Source organism: Geospiza fortis, unplaced genomic scaffold, assembly GCF_000277835.1.
Source record: "Geospiza fortis unplaced genomic scaffold, GeoFor_1.0 scaffold40, whole genome shotgun sequence".
NCBI classification, from domain to species: Eukaryota; Metazoa; Chordata; class Aves; order Passeriformes; family Thraupidae; genus Geospiza; species Geospiza fortis.
Genome location: NW_005054297.1, coordinates 18,769,748 through 18,789,338, shown reverse-complemented (window position 1 = coordinate 18,789,338; position 19,591 = coordinate 18,769,748). Strand labels below are relative to the sequence as shown.

The window sequence follows — 19,591 nt, the reverse complement described above, 5'->3', positions numbered from 1 at the left end:
TATCAGAATAATCCGTACAGTCCATATAATCCATGCAGTCCATCTCTATGAAGCTTGAAAATTACTATGTCCAGCCAACTGTAGTTCTGAAATGTTCTTATTTTTGAACCTTGCCTTAACTTAGATGTGTTTTGATACTTACACAAAAAAATGTTTTTCTGTGTATGTGAAAGTTGTCTTTAAAAACAGCTGTTAAAGACTTCTTAAGCTAAAATGCAGGGTTTCACACCTTCCTCCTCATTAGGCCATGTTTTCTTAAAAAATTCCAGTTGGATTTGCTGCCAGCTGCCCTCATTGCTACAGCCCTACAGGGAAAAGAAATGTTACACGAGGAAATGTTACACGGAGCTTTTCCAATGCCTTTCACTTCCCAGTGGCCAGAGCTCATTTGGTCTGCACCTCCCCTGAGGTGTATGGGCTAACATCTGACAGATGCCACAGCACCAATCCTGACAGAATTCAAGAAGCATTTGGACAATACTCTTGGACACATGGTGTGATTCTTGGGGATGGTCCTGTGAAGGGACAGGAATTGGACTTGATGATCCTTGCAGGTTCCTTCCAACTCAGAATACTCTATGATTTTGTGATGTATTGTGAGGTATTAGTTAGGAGACAAGGAAGATGACCAGCCCTGCAAAACCCTCTCCTTCACCCCTTATTTGCAAAGTCTCTGTACTTGTGAAGGGTGCAGGCTGGTGTCTGGGCCAATGGAAAGTGTCTGCACAGGGCTGCAGTCTGTGCAGGCAATGCAGGCTGCATCCAGAGGGATGCTGGAGGGCTCACCCGCTGAGCCTTAGCCAGCCGTGCCACTTGCATGGCCACCAAGGTCGTTGGTAAAAAGGGCTCATCTTATTTAGCTGTGAAATTGCCATGTTTGGCCCTGTTATGGGGAGCTGACTGAGACTTATTCCTGTGCAGGTCATCCCTCAGCTCCTCCCTTTCCCGAGGACCCATGTTCATGGAACATGGGCATCTCTGGCAGACCTTGGCAGTGCTCCTGGTTCAGAGGGAGTCCTGCTGGGAATTAAAAGGACTTGTTGGCACTGGTCCTCCTCCATCATCTACTCCCTGCTCTGTGGTCAGTTAATATAAGGAAAAGGAGATAAATTCTACTGAGTAGGCTTGGAGACTTGTTTCTATTAAATTAGTCTCTTCCATGGACATTGTTGGTTTGTGGAGCTTAGAGTGGAGTAGGGCCCCCTTGTCCTTGAGGCCTCTAGGGTTGGTTTTTGAGGCCTTGTTGACATTTGCACCATCTCCCACTGGGAAAGGGGGCTCTGGACAGCCTGAGCCTAATGCACCCTCAAACCAGAGACAATATTCTTAATTTCTGTGCAAGCAGCTGATGTGATGGTGACACAGCAGGCTTAGAGAAATGGTTCTGGAGAGAGCATCCAGGGCTCACCTCTCTTCTTAGAAGTGCAAAATGTCTTGTCATGTCCATTGCCTAGTGGGAATGATGTGTTCCTGAATGGATGTTCAAAAGGTTAAATAATGAAATACATCTGGAAAAAAGGACTGCATATACAAGCTACACAATCTCGTGTGATGCATTTAATGTCCTTAATTTACCTGCTGACAACTTTGCCATTTCTAAACAATGTTATCATTCCTCTTTCTGATAACTAATCAGCACAAGCTTCAAACACTGTTTATCACACTTTGATGCAGCAATTAGACAAGAAAGGCAAAGTATTGAAGGGAAGGTTTTGGGCTATTTTTTTCTTCAAAAATCTTACAGTATTTACAAAGAAGTGCTTTTTCTAACACCATTTTTAGAATTATTCACTCATTCACAATCAGTCATTGTATAAAAACATCATTCAGAAATAGGTTTTAAAATACACCCACCTCCACTGCATAGTATACAGAAAAATAGGCGAGAGTTAAGACACTTGATTTTTGAATGAGAATGTGAATTGATTCAGAGGTATGACATTTCTGAGTACGAAAGATTCACTTTCCATAAAATAAGGAGCTGTAGTTCTCCTGAAGCTAGCGAGCTTCTAGAAGGTCTGCCATCAAATTTTGCTTTTATAGACCAAGTATCTTTTACCATACACACAATGCTTGCATTAAGGTCACTGACAAAAATGAGTTACACAAAGTACTCACAAGGATCAGTGCTGGTTTCATGTGTCATGGCTCATCCATGGAACAACTCAAGGGACCCAGTTTGTTATTTTCAATTTCCGTTTGTGTAACTGAGAAGCTGAATATACCATTATACCTTTAGGAACATTTCTTCTATAAGACCTTGGCTTCTGCTCTCTGGTAAGACTTTAAATGGCACATTGTGGAGGGGTTAGCAGGCACTGATGGTGTCTATCCTGATGGTTTTCAGACAAAACCTGGTAATTTAGTTATCTTGTATGCTGACTTATTTTTTTCTTTTTTTTTTCTTTTTTTTTTTTCTTTAAAAATGTGCTCCAGTGATTTCACTGAGCCTGGTCCATTAAAGAGCAACAGGGAACTCTGAACAATGGGTGCTTGTTTTACAGCTACTGCAAATGCTTCGAAAGCACTAAATTGCCTTTTATACTCAACAGTCTAATAACAAAGCCTGATTTTTTCCATTTTTCTCCCAACTGATTTGATGGTTCACTTGAGCTTTAATAACACATTACATAAATCTTTACAGCTATTACAGAAGTCTTTTGTCAATTTAATTTGGTGTTTGTTCCCCCCCCCGCCCCAGTGTAATCATTCACCCTTAACTGCACTGTAGCGCACATACCGGGATCGTACTTGTCCCTGGATCCAGAAGAGTAGTAAGTCCTAGAGGTTTGTTTTACATGGGGAGGGACCTCAGTCCTTCCAAAGGCAGTTGTTGCTGAAAGCTCCTGGTTCAGAGGTATATCAGATAAAGCGCTCTGCGCTCCCAAAGGCACCTCTGGCAACAGCTCTGTCCTCTCCTGCTGTTTAATTTAACTTTGCTGTTACAACTTGGCTTGTGCTTGATAGCTCATGTTGGAAAAAATCACCCGGGTTAGCTGGGAGGGTGGGAGGTCTATCAGTGTAGACCTCTCTCCCTGCTGCAGAATAAAGGGAAATGTGCTGATCACCAGGCAGAGGTATAGAGAGCAAAAGCTGATAGTAAATGTTGAAAAAACTTCGTAAATGCAATTGGGTATAAAACATCAAAATGTGATCAGATGATATTGTCTTCACCAGGAAAAGCAGAGGGGCTGTTTAATGCCAGGCTTCCTCATCCTATGTTCGCCTGACCCTTGTGTGTCCAGATGTCTATTCATTTTCCCACTGGCTTTGAAGTGGAGGATTTCTGTCACTTTCTTCTTTCCCAGCCTTCCCCTCCGTTGTGGTCTGTGAGGAAAGCCTGGCCCTGGAAATGGGCAGAGCCAGGATTCGTGTTGGTGAAAATAAAGAAGGAAAGGCTGAGAGAAGCAGGATGCTCTCACTGCTCTCTTGCTGACCCACCTCTCTCAGCAGTATGGTCCCTCAGCAAAGCTCTTGGCTCTTTAAAGACTGTGTCTGTATAGGCAGGGCTTGGCTGGCGCTGTAAGGAGAAGATGGGGCTCTGCTGCTGCTGGAGCTGGAGATGAAGGGGTGAACCAGGATGAACCCAGCTACACACAGAGAGGTCTCCACTCCTGAACTTCTCAGTATGGCCAACCAGAGTGAGGTCCTCAGTGAAAGATGCTGGGGTGAGATGTGTTTGATGCTCAGAGATCCCCATGTGCACCCACCAGAAAACTTTGTGGACACCCAGCCAGGATTGTGCCCTCACTGGCAGTGCTGTAAATCTAGGTGAGTGACCATTGTCCTTAGCTGTGTTTGGAGCAGCACAAAACCTGGCTTCATGTTAAAACCATTTTAAATGCAGGATGGGTCAGATTCATGCCTGGTGGAGCACAATGGAGGAGTGGGGGACAGCCCTCTATTAATGAAGCTATTATTCAAATGAAGAACTTTAAAAAAACAAACAGAGAAGGATGGAGTTGCTGGTGACACTGACTGACATTGTTCAGGGATCACAGTAAGGAGATCTGCCTGGCGAACAGGGAGAGCAGAGCTAGTGCCAGGACACAGCTGCTGCGCGGGGGGAGCGGTGCCAAGGGGGCTGTGTTTCGGAGCATGCACTCCACCCTGGACCAGGAGCCATTGTTGGGCAGTGGCTGTACTCCTGCCAGGCTGCACATGATGTTGTAAACATCCACAGATCTGATGGGAGGTGCTCGGTAGTTGGATCGGAAATCTGCAGGCAAAAGAGAGGAGTTGGCATCATGCAACCCTGGAATGTGGGGTGCTGTAGGGCAAGGGCTCCTCTGTCTTTCTTGGGACTTACCCACCAGGCTGGGGTGTGGCATGCTATACAATTTAGAGCATAGCTCAGCAAAAACACTAATTTAAACAATTTTATTCATTATTTTTACTTCTAGTCCAATTTTATTCTAAAAACTAAAAAAGCCCCAAATTTTTAAGTAAAGGAGCTACTTTACTGCACGTGCTTGATAGATGTAATAACCTGACATAATTGTATTGCACATTCTGCTTTCACTGGTGCAATATAATTAGCCTGGTGCTCTGCCTGGTGCTCTGCCCTGTTTAAAGGTCCTGATGAAGTAGAAACCAGGAGTTATGTGTCTGCTCATCAGACACATGGGTGAGGTATGCTGCAACCTTCCCAGAAAAAGTGCCCTGCTGTTGTGAGTCTGAATTCCCCGACAAAAGCCGGATTAATGTGTTTCAAATAGAATTGAAAGTTTAGGCCAAAATTTAGGAAAACAGGGCAAAGAGTTAATAGCTGCACTGGGACATCAGAAAGAGGCTGACCAAATCCCTTCACATCTCTCTGCCCTGTTTCTTCAGTTGTAAAATAGATGCAGTGCAACAAACCCTCCATAGTGAGGAAATCCTGCCATCTATTTGTAATTTTTGTATGTCACAGAGTGCTACACTGATGTGTCAGGGGCTGCAGGGCTGCAGGGGTGAGGACCATGGGGCTGCAGGGGAAGTGGAACACCAGGGATGGTGGCACTGTACCTGGGCCATATGCGAGGAAGAAGCCTCTCATGTCCATGAGCTCATTGTCGTAGCCATGCCAGCCATTCTGCCAGGCCTCCTTCCTCCCCGTCCCATTCTCCCAGTAGGGCAGCTTGTCCCTGCTCTGAGTGACAACAGCAGAGCATGGTTAGTGCCTGCCTGCTGGGCTCTGCTGGGGCACTGTGGGGAGCCATGTTGTGTCTCCATGTGCTGTACCACCCCTTCAGGCCCCACACTATGCTGTCACCTGCCCAGGATGGGTGATCCCTCCTGACAGGCTTTGCATTCTCATTGAGTAACCACCTCCCCCTCCACAGGGAGGGGAGGACAACTCATGTAGATTTCTGCCACAAGCACAAAGTACCACAGTTGTATGTGACTTGTGTAAGGAAGGTGCTGTCCCTCTCCCCATGCCTGCAGCACTGCTCTCCCACCCAGCACCATGCACTTCCGTGGGTGTTGTTCTGCCCCACATGCCATTGACGCCTTAAAAAAATAAGTAATTTTTTTGCTCCATTTGACTAGTCACCCTAATAATACAAATATCCCCCCTACTAGATATTTTCAAATTATTATTTCTTCTCCCTACTTGTTTTTGTATTAAAGTGATGAGGTTTGTTCCAGGTAACACTGGCTCTGACCTGAGACAGTCCCACTCTCTGTGACCTGTGCTCTGTTTTATTTCCTTGCTCAGTGGATCTATGCTTTATTAATTTGTCATTATAAATCTTGTTCTTCCTAGCCCATACTGCACTTAAGATGTACTTTTAAATTCCTTCCTTTCTCCTGTTTTTTATTAACAGCTCTTACCTACAACAGTGCCATATCTGTCAGAGCAGCAGTCCCTAGGGGCTGATCAAATGCAGGACCAACCTGTCCATGAGTTTCTCCTGTCCCGTGCTCCTTAGGGATAGCAGCAGACAGATGTGGCACTCCACATCACCCCAAAACTGTGGCAGGAATTTCACTTAAACAAAGAACATCAACTGACAGTTCATCAGACCCATGACACTAATTTCTCTGATAATTACAGAGAAGGAGCTGCACAGTCCTCTAGAGTGTCCAGGTCTAGCCTTCACACTCAGGCACAGAAGGACAGAAGATGCCCAAAAGAGTTTCTCACATTCGGGCAAGTGCTGCAGCTCCTGCAGATGGTGAAGCAGATTAAGTGAGGATCCCTTTCCTTTTATAAACATTTATTTTGTCTGATTTTTAGCTTCTTCTTAAGAAAGAAAATTGAGTGTGCAATGCCCAAAGGATGGGGACCACTCACTCATGTGAAGGGAACAAGGTCATATGAGCAGATCAGCTTTGATACAGCATGAAATCCCTCCTCATCCTGCTTTAACCAAAACATAGATGGGCTTCAGTTTCTATGCTCTGTGATGAGGAAAACAACTTTCCTGATACACCCCCTTGGTCTCTTTCAAAAACCACCACCATCAACAAAATCCGCCTTTTCAAACAGCTTTTAGCTACCCACTAGCTAACAAAGAGTTAAAAAGCCCTGGGAGCATGACAGGGAAGAGCTGCACATCCTCTCTTCAGTGGTTTGGACAGGAAGTATAATAAAAGGCTCAATAATTTCTTTAGAAATATGACAGGAAACTTTCATTTTCATATCCCATTCACAGATAATGAAAATGTACCAAAGAGAAGGAAAATCTGACAGCATTAATGAGAGGACATTCTTGAAAATCAGAAACAATGGGAAGGAATGGGCAGAGAGACAGAAATAATTATCATAGCAGCAGTGTTTGCTGCACTGTTATTAAGGTTTGCCAGACTTTTAATGATTTTTAAAGTGCTTTTTTATTTTCTACAGAATGTGTAAAAACGTTCTATTTTGAACTTTTGTACGAGAGTTTAGTTGTATTTTTTAAAAATAATTTTGGAGAAAATGTTTCAGATTCCTGCTTTACCTGTCTAAATCTTAACTCTGGATTTTTATACTTTTTTCTTTAATCAGAAATGTGGTACTCATCTAGCTGTATTCAAAAGCCATCAGGTTTTTTTAGTGGTGCATTTTTATTCAGCTGTAGAACCTATTATGCTAAATTCATGTTGGCTAGTGAGAAATGTTGCAGTGTGGACTGAGCAAAGCTTGGTGAGCAGTAGCTCTGAAGGCCATGAAAGATGCTCAGCTGAGTTACAATAACCAGCAAGGCAACAAAGTGCACTGACTATGCTGGGACACAAAAGAAACCCCCGACTCTGTGGTTCTGTTGCCAACTTACTGACTTAATGTATGGCCTAGGGCAAATCACTTAATACCAGTGCTCAGTTTACCTCCTTAGAAGATACACAGTTATCTCACCCTTTCAGCTGTGCTGAGCTGCTATAAGTATCTGTAATGTGGAGGTGCCTTGACACAAGGACAAAGTAACAGCAACAATTCATAGTAAGAAAATAAGTTAGCATGAAAAATCTCTTCATGTCCGGGTTCTCTGCTTAACAAGTTCCCAGGTTTTCAGTGTGTGCACTGGGAATCTCTGAGGAGTAAATCTCCAGTCTGACCCCTTTGAGACTGGTGGGCTTGGGAGAAATGGGGCATTTTTAGGACAGTCTGATGGGAGGAAAGCCAGGCAGAAGGAAGAATTGCCACAAGGTACTGCTCAGTGGAGGTTAATAAGAAGGAGGAGGATAATAAACACTTGAAATGGAAACACTCTTTTTGTGTCTGAAATGAAGGTAGATGGCAAGGGGGGGAAGAAGAGTAAGGCAACAAAACTGGAATGTGAAATACAAAAACTACTGCTTTATGAGAACAGAGAAAAAAGAGGCACCTTGACTATTTAACTGGTTGCCTTTAGGATAGCTGCAATACCTTTAAGTTCTTTTAAGCACACAGCAGAATTTGACATTAGTTTTGTAGTCAGCCCATTGACTTTAACTCAATGATCAGCAATATATTGCACCTTTTCACACTCCTGTCTAAGTATTTTGCTTCTGTACTTTACCTCTACTATGAACCATCCTTCTTCAGCCACGAGAGTTAGTGGAGACACAAATTTTCCTTTTTTGTAGAAAAACCTGTTTGGAATATCCTGAATGTTATAAACATCCATGTGTTCCACAGCTTTCAATTTTTGATATATCTGCAAAACAAATGAATGTTAGGACACCATGTGGCTGTAAAGATCATAAATAAACGAATGGGTACATGGGAACACCTGGATTTGCAGAATGGCTAATCCCCTGTAATGGCTAATCCTCAGCACATTCACACCAGGACTTTGCCTGTCCAAAGATCATGGCTGGACAAAACCTGCCTGTGTGGTTTAGGGGATTCTAAAAACTCGAATCATAAACACATAGGAATGCATGAATTCATGTGTTGTGTGTATTTATAATACACATGTTCACAAATGTATACATGTGAGTGTACCAGCTACAGAAACAGACCAGGAGAAACCACACCTGTGGAGACAGGAGGCAGTGAGTGAAGTGGTGAGACACTCAAAGGCACCATGTGGACTGTGGACAGGTGTGGAAAAGAGATATCATCTTTATTTAGTGTCTGCTACTCATTCTCTCTTTGTGCTTTTGAGTGGAGAATGAATGTCACCTCACCTGTGTTTCTGCACTCACCCAGTCAATCACTATCAAGGGATTGATAGTGCTCAGTTATCTGCTTCGTTAGTTATCTGATGTGAGATTAATTAGCCAAAGCCTGCAGCTTTGAATCTGCACAATGCCATGCAAGTGGTTTATTAATATTAATTATACTGTCTGGAATATAATCACACAAATGTCATTACACCACAAATTATTCAGAAAATAGATTTTAAATGCCTGGAAAAGATGTTCATATGCCAAAGAGAAGGCAGCTATTGGAGTCTCCAGACTCTATATTGTTCTTAATTAAGTTAAATATAAATAATCTTCAGGAATAAATAGCTCAGTTCTTCAAAGAATGAAAGGTTCTTCACTAGCCTTTCAGCTAGGTCACCCTTGTGTGTGAGATATGTGCACTGATCATAAGGACATCACCACGGTGTGATGGCAAAATTCCTCCCACTGTGACTGGGGCTAGAGAGTGGTCACAAGTACTTGTGGTGCTTTGAAATGGGGTAATTCTTAAGGATGATAACCACTATGTTATAATACACTGCAACTCATAAACATAGCTCTTTGAAAGTCTTTAGAAATAGGGAATCTGGGTATTGGGAAACTGAAAATCAACTTTATTTTGCTTAAAAAGCAGCCCTCCAGTAAGAAATCCTAAAAAGAAATGAAGGAAGGAAACAAAACCATAGTATAAGGCATTGTACTTTATTCTCCTTAGGAATATTAGGCTGTTTAACGAGAGAGAAGCATGTGCTGAAGAGCTTTGTTGGATGAAACCCCATGGCTGTGTGAAGTTGCAACTTGCCCTTGTTTGAAGGTCTGGCCTACAAAACCAGGGAGCTCTGGGTTAAGCACATCAATGCTGTGATCTCCTGTGATGCACTTGAGAGTGAATTGCTCATGCATGCCTCTAAGACAACTTTCAGTTCTGGCACTAATCTGAAATGTTCACAGTATCACAGACACAATTCCTGAAGAGAGTGTCTGGGTGCAAAGATCAGCAAATATTCTCTTTTTAAAAATTGCACAGGCTACAATATATTGTAACTGGATAAAATATAATGTAGAAACCAAAACTATTTGCCTGGGGAACAGCTTGCCCATTTTGTACATCCACTCGTCTATATTCTGAGGACAGCAGTAATGACTTCTCATGCATTGGTCTCGGGTTAAACTATAATGTACTTGTCTATTAGTCAGAGAAATTACATTTCATTCTTTTCAAGTGATTTTCCAAATCTTTCCTCTATTGTTTTAATTTATCCCTCAAAACCCTGAAGTTCTAGCATTGAGCTTTTATGGTTGATTCAATCCAACATGCTTCATCAAAAATTCCTCCAAGGACAATATTGCAAAAACATATTTTTTGCAATTCTGGTCTAATGGAGTTGGTTCCTCAGTGGGAGTTTACTGGAATATGAATGCCTGAACCTGCTTCAGATGATTTGAACATCCTAGCTAGAGTGTTAGTAAATTGACTAATGTATATAAAATCCTAAAAGTGCATTTTGAACTAAAATCTTTTAGCTATTTATCAGAAGCTAATAAAGGTGTAGTTTAAAAGCACATGTCCTTGCCATGTAACATTGCAAGTTCATGCTTTTTAATTTGGCTGGTGTTACTTTCCTTTGGAAACCAGCATCACAAGGATGTCACAGGATCCAAGTCTGACTCCTGATAAGAGCTGATTTTTGCACACATCTCTGAGAGCTGTATTTGGATGTTAAGAGAAAACAGAAGACACAATTGGCATAAAAACTGAGAAAACACAAAACTGAGGGGTACAACTAGGCTGTACTCACCTCTGCATGCTTCTCTGGAGCTGGCCAGAGACTCACAACAGGACCTCGGTCTTTCATTTGTATGGTATCACTCATATTGATATAGTTTTTCAGCTCAATCACTTTATCTGCCCAAGAGATGTCTGTCATCCCATGATCAGAGAAAAGGAGAACGTTGATGTCATTCTGAAGGCCTTTGCTCTGTGAAGAAAGAGCATGACAACTTTTAGGGCCATGTAAGAGCTTGGCACTGTCTGTGCCTGCTGGAAAATGTAAATCACCTTTTGACCTCCACTGTTTCTGTGGAAGTTAACCAGAAGGATCTTGTCCATGAATGTCCTGCAATGTGCTTTGCCACCACCCATAATGATGGATACCCACTTTTACTTGCTGTTCTGGAAGAGTCTGAGAGGTTAGAACCAGAGTTTTTCCTAAACAAGTCCACGCAGCAATTTTGCCATGATACCACTTGTGGAAGGGGTGTTTCTCTCTTTCCCGCCCAAACATGAGCACTTAGCATTAGAGCTTTTAATATTTAGAGAAATTGAAGATGCATATTCCTCTCTTCACTGAAAAACATAAAAACTCCAACATGCATTTATCACTGTCAGAAATATTCATAGAATTGCCATTTACCCAAAAGATTTTCTTGCTGCAAAACCATTTCAATAAGGCTTTTTAAAACCAAGTTTAAAGTATAGAGTTCTGAATGCTGTCATAAAAGCCACTATAAAAGTTAATAGTCTGATTCCACAAACCTTAGGAAACACAGTTTTGATTCCTTCACCTACAATGAAGTTCAGCTGGCAACACAAGTCATAAACAGAGCAACATGTATATTGGTTTGTGGCTTCCTGGGGCTACTGGTATAAATCCACCAGGAAGGTTATAATGCCATCAATGAAAATAATAATCAGGGTGATGCTGCCTTGACTTCCACATGAACTCAGTAGCCTATTTCTCAGGAAAGAAAAATTTACAGCCACTGTATTCAGTTACAGGTGTTAAAAAGGCTCTGGGCAGTGCCACAAAGACCAGTTTTAAAAGCCTTGTCCAAAGGCACCCAGGAGCTGGGTTTATGGATGCCACTCACCTTGATGAGTGAGATCATGTTGCTCAAGGCTTTGTCCACTTCCTTCAGAGCGTTCTTGCGCTGCTGGGACGAAGGGCCGTAGTGGTGGCCTTCCACGTCGATGCGCTCGTAGTACACTGCGGCCATCTCGGCGCTGTTGTTGCTGGGGGTGGGAGAGAGCAGGGAGTGAAAGGCTGACACACATGGAGAGCTCCTGGCTGCTGGCATTGTTTTCTTCACAAGCATGTAGAGCCACAAAACCCTGTTTTCTGCTTCCAGTCTGTGCTGTCCTACTACCTATTGCCCTGCTGGGCTCATTATTCACACCCAGTGTTTCCTGAGTTTGCCTGAGACTCCCATCAGAGGCAGCAGGTGGAAACTGCCATGTGCAGGCTGGTCTAGGCAGTCCTCTACTAACCTCTTTGAATTAGGAAGGCAGCTTTCCCTTTAATAACAAATAAATTCTGATTTCTGTGCTGAATGCCCCTATTAAAAGGATTATGGGAATTACCAGTCAAATGTGCTTTAATTAAAGTTTGGCACTTCTGGCTTTCTCCTGTGTGAGGTCTTCCAAACCACAGAGGTCAACTCAGGATGTGCTCTGCCTTACAAAATACTAAGCAGTATGAACTGGGATGAGATTTTAGAAGGGGGTTTTATTCAGGAACACAAGCAAGGGAAATGAAGGTAATCTCAGAATTGCACAAGTTTAGCTGATCGCACTTTTCTGCATTGATTGCTCTCAGCCTCCTTAGTGGGGATAGCGCACACATCAGTGCTTAATTTCATTTTCATGACCATTTTACTGTTCACTGTAAATCTCCCTGAGAGAAGTTGTGTGGATAAAATCACAAACCTATACTCTTGAACCCAAACCCAGTCTTTTTGCGCTGTACTTAATATAAGGCAGAGCATGCCATCCATATTACATGCTCTCACCCATATGAAGATCCCTACAGAAAGACTTTCTAGTCCAGCATCTCTGATTAAAGACACCTGGGTAGTCTGGTGTAATTAGTGGGACAGAAGAGGCAAAATCAGAGATGAGGGACTGAGTGAATGAATTAGGGTTTGTCATTTGCATTTCTCAGTTTGTAGAAGGCCTCAGAGGAGCAGTCCTGTGAGAAGCTGAAGATGTCTGCTGGGGTGGGAATTTCTCCACTGCTGGCCCTGCAGAACAGTGTTGTTCCTCACTCTTCATAATTTTGAAATAATTTAAATGAAGCAGTGCTCCCCTCTCCCCAGTTTCATTTTAAGCATTATTTCTGTATTAGGTATAAATTATTTTCTAAAATTTAACCCTGTAATTTCTCTATTGTATACAGTCATTGAACCTATTTAAATAGTTCTCTTTTGCTGCAGTACCTGTATTATAAGCTACTTAAACTAATTTATGTCTTGTCACCTGTAAGTAAATTATCATTTTGACCAAGATAGAAGCTAAGAAAGAGATTTATTGCATAAAGCAAGTGATCTCATTTAGGCTGTGGTGAGATTTCTCCATGAGGGCTCAGTGCTGTAAGGAAGAATATTTAATTACTTCAATGGGACAAACTCCAGTAATGCAGCATGCTTAGGAGTTTGCAGGATTTGGTACAGCACGTCTGGGGTTTGACTTTGTTTCCACTTCTGCCTGTTTTTCTACAGAAAAAAGAGGTTTTCTAAGTTTTCTAAAAAAACCCTTATCATGGCTTGCATAGGAGAAGTATTCTGTCTTTAGACAGAAGTATTCCGTTGGTCCTGTCTTCTTCCATCACCAGTAACTTTCCAAATAAATTACTTAGAAAAAATGCTGAAGAAAGTTGGACAGCATTAATGGCAACACCAGAAAGTATTTTATATTCTACCAGCACACTTTGCAAGTACAATGCAATCTCATGATACCTCCCCAGCGAGGCAGGTAGATTACAACAGCCCATAGGTTACAGTTGTTGAAAAGATTCAAGGGAGGTTTTAGTTTCACTTGCCAAAAACAGATGCTTGACTTTGTTTTGAATATTCTTGGTCCAAATAGTGGTCTTGAAACCTTTTTGAAAAGACTGGAGAATATTGCTGAAGGATGATTTCCTTTGGTTGCAAGAGAAGCTCAGTGGCTCCCCGATGAGTTAGTCACTTTACCCTGGAGTGCCTGCAAGGTTTACTAATGGTGGGAGCCCAAGTGCAGTTCTTTAACTACTAATACCTGCCATTAGGGCTGCTGAGCAAGGCACTGCTCCAGGCAACAGACTGCCCTTGCCACGGGCTGTTTTCTCACATATAGCTAAGGACAGTCTCAGCCTAATGGGCTTTTCCAATTACCTAGGGTGTGGAAAGGAAACATGCTGCATTTGCCAGCCTTTGAACAGCTTCAGAAGTCAAAAGCATTTGTGAAAGATATAGATGACAAGCTGAAGACTCTTCTACAGGAGATGCTGAATCCTGTTAAATGAATCTGACTACAATAAAAGCATTTCAGATGCTTTACTTCTTATAGGCTGGCACAGCAGCATGGAACTTCTTCTAAATCTTAAAGAAATAAACAAAGAGGATGGATGAGAGAAAGAATAAGGAAAAGCTACCAGATTTTTAATCTCTTCATTCTCTACCCTCCCTTCTTACTTACTGTCCCTGCAGTATTTACACCCAAACCTGATTATTAGTTTTATGTAAGATCATTAATTTTTCCTTTTCCCCACCTTGTTGGATACAGGGCATTTAGTTTAAAGGAAAAGAACTCAGGAAGAAATTCACCAGGGATGGTGTGTAAACAGACACCAGTGACAGGACCTCCTGCTGCACTAGGATGATCTGTGGGATTTGGGCACTTCAGAAGACTGTAGCTGTTATTTATGACATCTTGGTGGCAGGGATTTACACTTTTCTTGAAATCACCAGCTTTCACCTCTTGCAAGTTGTTTCACCAACACTGTTGTGTCCCTTTCCTTTTCCACCACAGACAGCAACAGGCAGCCTTGTGGCTCGGGCAGAATTAGCTATTGAAACTCTCCAACTACCCAAAATAACAGCTTGAAGGGCTGGTACTTTTAGCAGTTTGTGCCTCATTTTTCAACATGTTCGCAATTACAGAGCTGAAAAACAGCACTGAGCATCTTTATACACTGTGCTTCACAGAAACCAGGCAAGAAGCTTCAAGTATATCTTAACCCATCCCAAAATGATACCAGACCAAAAATCTTTCTACATTAATTCTGGGTTTCCACCAGAAGTCAGAGCTGATGTCTGTATTACAGCTCCCATTCCCTTTTTTATTCACTGAATTAAAAGCATTGCAAAAGCTCCAGAAAACCTCCAATGACACATATGGCTTCCTCATGTCACATGCAGGTAACTTTCTTTAAATCTAAGCTAAATAATTTCAGGATAAAACCTCTCACATGGTCTCATAAACCTTCTGTCTGAGCCCATGCTGCAAACAACACTTATTTATGAGCCTTTGTGCAGCAGGACCCAGTGTGCAACTGGGAGCAACTTCCCCAACAGCACTCTCATAATCTTGGAGCCTTTATTTCAGGAGCAATCGACACTCCGCACCTGAATACAAAACTTTTTGGATTCAAATTGCTATGGCTGTTGCAAGTATTGAAGTAGAAGGATTTCTTAGGATTGGATTAATTATGGAACCAACAAGGCTTTAAAAGGAGGAGCTCAGTTATAGCCAAAGTAAGGCATTGGTGCTGCATGTGGTGGTGCAATCTTCCCTGATTTTACACCCTATGTGGAATTGTCTCTTGCAAATGTTTGGATGAGAGATGGTGGAACTTGAAAGCTGGATTTGGAGTATACATTTTTCCTAGGAGTTGTCTGAGAGATATATTCCCATCAGTTGGACTATATGGCTGTTATAGGTCCCTTCCAACAGAACGATTCGAGTCTATTCTATTTCTGTTCTATTCCCATATTTGCACAAAATGAATGCACTGTCCAAAAATATTTGGCTTGAGATGTTCTAAAATGAAGAAAAAGTCAGACCATCAGTCTCATAAACAAGTGACTGGAGCTGAATTTCAGAATTTCCAAATCTCCTCTCGCTAAATAAAAGCATTTCAAAGCCTTTTCTTGCAGGAGTAGACATGCACAGGCTCATCCTGAAGTTGTTTGAAACAGCAAATTACTTAAGCAATTAAGTCAGGATGTCTCCTCCTTGTTGCAGACTACACAGAAACAGAGGAGCACATCTTTCCCTCCACTCTTAATATAAGGGTCAATTTCTGTTATGGTGTTGTTTCTATGATGATACTATAAAGCACTCTTGGCCCTCCTCTTCCTACCTGGAAGCTCATCCTGAAAATTTCCCTGATAGTAAATCCAAAGATTTGTCCCAGAGAGAGGAAACCCCACACTGCAAAAATCTCGTGACGTACCACAGAGACTCGAGGGCATCACTGATGGCGTCTGCAAAGTTCCTGTCTGTTGGGACACTGAAGTACTCGCGGCAGTAACTTGGTCTGACTCCAAGGATTTCCACTTCGCAACCTACAAGCAAAAAATGTGGTAAGCTCTGCTATTTCACCTTGATCACAGACCTCACACCCTGGTGTCCAAGTTCAGGTCTGTAAATTCCCTGTGACATTACTTACCTTATGCCTTCCCTGCAGGAAACCATGTGGTTGGCAAGGGAAAAGGGGAGAGAGGTTGGTTTGACAAGTGCTTGTAGCAAACTGTACATTGGACCCTTTTATTTCCCTCTCTAAAAGGAAGGTCTCTGTGTGACCTGCCCACAATAAAATGCTTGATTCCCTCGTGGCAGACCATTTCCACCTAAATCACCAGCTTGTTTGTTATTTTAACTTCTGTGGCCATATAGCCTCATTTCCAGGCTTCCAACATTATAGATTTAGATATTGTTCTCTGAAACTTCAGCAAATACTTTCCAGTTAGACACACTGTATCTTACATTGCAATATCCTCTATAATCTGTATTTTATGATGTGATACTGGCTCTCCACTATTATATCTGTTTCCCAGGAGGTCTTATTAAAACACTGTAAACCAATTAACTCTCTTGGTAACTTGCAGCCTTTCTTGCAAAATAAAGTCTGTTTTGTGGCCTAAAAATTTATGGCAACAAATCCTACAGGAGAACATGGCCCTGAACATAGAAAAACATGTTTTTTGAGGTTTCTTTGCCCTTTTGCTCTCCAGTTACTATGCTGCTGAATAATATTAATATTTAAAAGAAGTATGCTTCCAGAAACACTAGATTAATGCAAATTATCATTCCATAACCCCAGAGTCCTCCCATCACAGTTAGACATTTTCTGATGTATTCAGAAATACATCAGAAAACAAGGGCCACAAGGAGGAATCAAAACCAAAAAAAAACCCCACCTTTTGCAAAATGGCCTCTGCATACAGCAACACAGCCTGGTCAAAAAGGCAACCCTAAGCCAAAGCCTGAATCTGTACACTGGGGTCCCTCTGCTTCTCCTTTGGGAGGAGAGTGAAATGCATTAAGGACTGTCATATGCCGACTTGTTGCTTGGGGTGTGACAAGAAGATGTAAGTACAGACAGGGCCCTAGAGCAAGCAGAGCTACCAACAGAGGTGATTTACAGTGGTTTGCTTACTGGGACACTCAATAAAGAAAGTCTGTCAGTCGTGCATCTCAGCTCCCATGGGCTCACATCACTCAGGTGCAGTACTGGGACATAGGGAGAAGCACACCCCTTGCAGGCCAAGCTGGCTAGGAGTCTTCTGACATGATAGTTCAGGAGTACCATGAAAAATTAGAAAAACTTATGTGTTTAAGCTTAGGAATTTTTTAAAACCTTCAATGATTTGCAGAAAGCCAGATAAGTCAGATGGAAATTATCCTTTCCAAAAGTCAAAGGACCATAGCACACATGACAGATTCAGTCTCTTTGCCTGTGGTAGCAGCTCCCAGGTCTCCACATGCCCTGTGTGTTTCAAGGGACCCCATCTGCTATGATTAATTACCTATTTGCAATAATAAACATCTAATGTAGTCAACTGATTTATTTTCCTGTAAAAACACATTTGCCTACTCTTGAAGATATTTCTAATTTTTATTTGTATCAAAACTGTGGGATGGTGCTTACTTTTCATTCTTTCCCTGTTGCCCCAAACATATGATTTAAGCTTCCACTTTCTGCATGAAACACCTCATCTCTCCACCATGATCCACCATGACAGTTGTCTGCAGCATGGATAAGCAGCCAGCAGACTACGTGACAATCACTGAGTGTCTTGATCACCCCACAATAAAACTCCTTTACATCTGCACACAGTGTCCCCAAGAAATTACACTGTGCAGCAGAGATGGGTCTGAGCTGATACTGAACCAAATAATCAGAAAAATGTATTCCATTAATAGCCTGAAGTCATACCCAGGAAGTCCCCTTCCCTGAGGGCACAGAGCTCCAGCCTTTTGTAGGATGTCCTGGGTGCTACCAGCAGCAAAACAAGGGCTTTCAGTGACCTCAGATGCTAGAGGTGATGCAGCTGTGATCTGTGGGCTTTGCTAGTATTTCAGGACTGAATTGGAACTTTAGAGCCAATTTCTCGTTTCATACTTGAGTCTGGCTCAAGATCGTCTCCAAAACCAGGCAAGAAGTTAAGAATGCATTTGGAAAGTCGTTAGAAATACCTTGTGTTTAGCTTCAGCTGGATAACTGCTCATAGCCAGTGACTAATATGATGATTTTGTCTTTTTTCTTCAGATACTGACATCAGATTGTAATTTTCTCAAATAACTTTCCTCAGAATTACTCACGAGATAATTTTAACTGGGAGCATTAACCTCTTGGGGTCTGGGATATTTTAGTTTCTGAGCTATCTTTGCTATTTCTAGGTTGTCAAGTGATGAGCATGACGTAAAAGACTACAGCGTAGCAACAATTAGAACTAATGTCATCATTTTGGCCATGAAATAGTGGTCTTCAAATGTGCAGTCCACTGACAGTACCATTGGAAATTCAAGATGTTTAGTCACCAAGAGCTTCCTTTTCCTCTTTTTTTTTTTTTTTGCCTCTATGATGAATAGAACTTAAATTAGGGGTTTTTTTTAAATGTTAAGGCTTGTTACAAGTCCAAAATACTGGCTATGAAGACCCTTTAATATTTAAATTTCATTTTGGAAGAGGTCAGGACAGATGGTAAATTTTCTCTTTTAGATATTATGGGAAAGAAAATTTAAACAGATTTGGAGGCAGCCAAAGGGAATGCTAAGTTTTAAGTTTTTCTTGGTTAAACTACAAATAGTTAAGCTGTGTATACTAAGATGTAATGCTAGATACATCTGCGTAGTTTTGTATGATGCTACATCTTTATTTAAAAACCTGAACTACTGGAGCAGGAATAAGGACTTCTTTCAGAGTGATAAACCCCTCTTTATCTATCTGACATGGAGACCTGAATCTCTGCCAGCTTTAAATTACATTTCTAAACATTTATTTAACAGTTGGACATTTCATGTCATAACAGAAGATTTTGAAAACTTTCCAGACTAGCTGTATGGTCTGGTAAATATTATGTTTAAATGGCAAAAGTTGAGTTTAGAGTCTTTTTTCTTCCCCCCTCTGCCTCTCATTTCAGTGTTTAGAGAAGTTGTCACTGCACTTCAGCTGAAGTAGTTGCATGGGCTGCTGGAAAATGAAGGAGCTTGAGCATCTGGGATGATGGCACTTACTGGGCTGAGGGTGAGGACCACTCCAAGGTTTTGACCAGGATGCTCTTCACTCCTCTGGGCATTCTCCACCTGCTGGAGCACCAGTGCTTTGGACAGGCAACCTGGCGGTGAGGCTGTGCCTTTCACCCCACACAGAGCATGAAGAAAGCAGAAAAGCATCCCTACAAGGCAAGGCCTTATGTTTTGGCAGAAGTGGTGTTTGGGACCCCCAGCATGGCGACAGTTTGGCTCCTCTGCTTCTAGAATCACAAGAGCTCAGATACATTCTGCTCATGAGTTGTCTTTGCTGGGTTTATGTTAGGCTCACAGATAAAGCTGTGTGATTGTTTGCATCCCAGAGCTCTCCTGTTCTGTGCTCCTGTGTGCTGGGGTCTGAATTTTATTTCTTTAGGCAGTGACTACACATGAGAGAGGAACATAGGGAAGAAAATGAAGCAGCAGATTTTGGGTTCAGACTTTGCAAAACTTGGAACTGGCTCTGAGGAGGAATTGACACTGGTGAAAGTTAATGCA

At 42.0% G+C, this 19,591-nt stretch overlaps 1 protein-coding gene across 1 annotated transcript in view; it reads right to left on the bottom strand.

Moving 5' to 3' along the window:
• Positions 1-1,698: 1,698 nt before the first annotated feature.
• The window catches only part of ENPP6 (ectonucleotide pyrophosphatase/phosphodiesterase 6), a 31,067-nt gene continuing 13,174 nt past the window's right edge, over positions 1,699-19,591 (bottom strand). Inside the window, exons 4-9 of the mRNA XM_005415680.3 lie at positions 15,792-15,903; positions 11,452-11,593; positions 10,380-10,559; positions 7,968-8,105; positions 5,008-5,131; positions 1,699-4,219 (exon numbers count right to left, since the gene is read on the bottom strand). Of these exons, the coding sequence (XP_005415737.2) occupies positions 3,996-4,219; positions 5,008-5,131; positions 7,968-8,105; positions 10,380-10,559; positions 11,452-11,593; positions 15,792-15,903 (920 nt within the window). The 3' untranslated portion in view covers positions 1,699-3,995. The remainder of the gene's footprint in view (positions 4,220-5,007; positions 5,132-7,967; positions 8,106-10,379; positions 10,560-11,451; positions 11,594-15,791; positions 15,904-19,591) is intronic.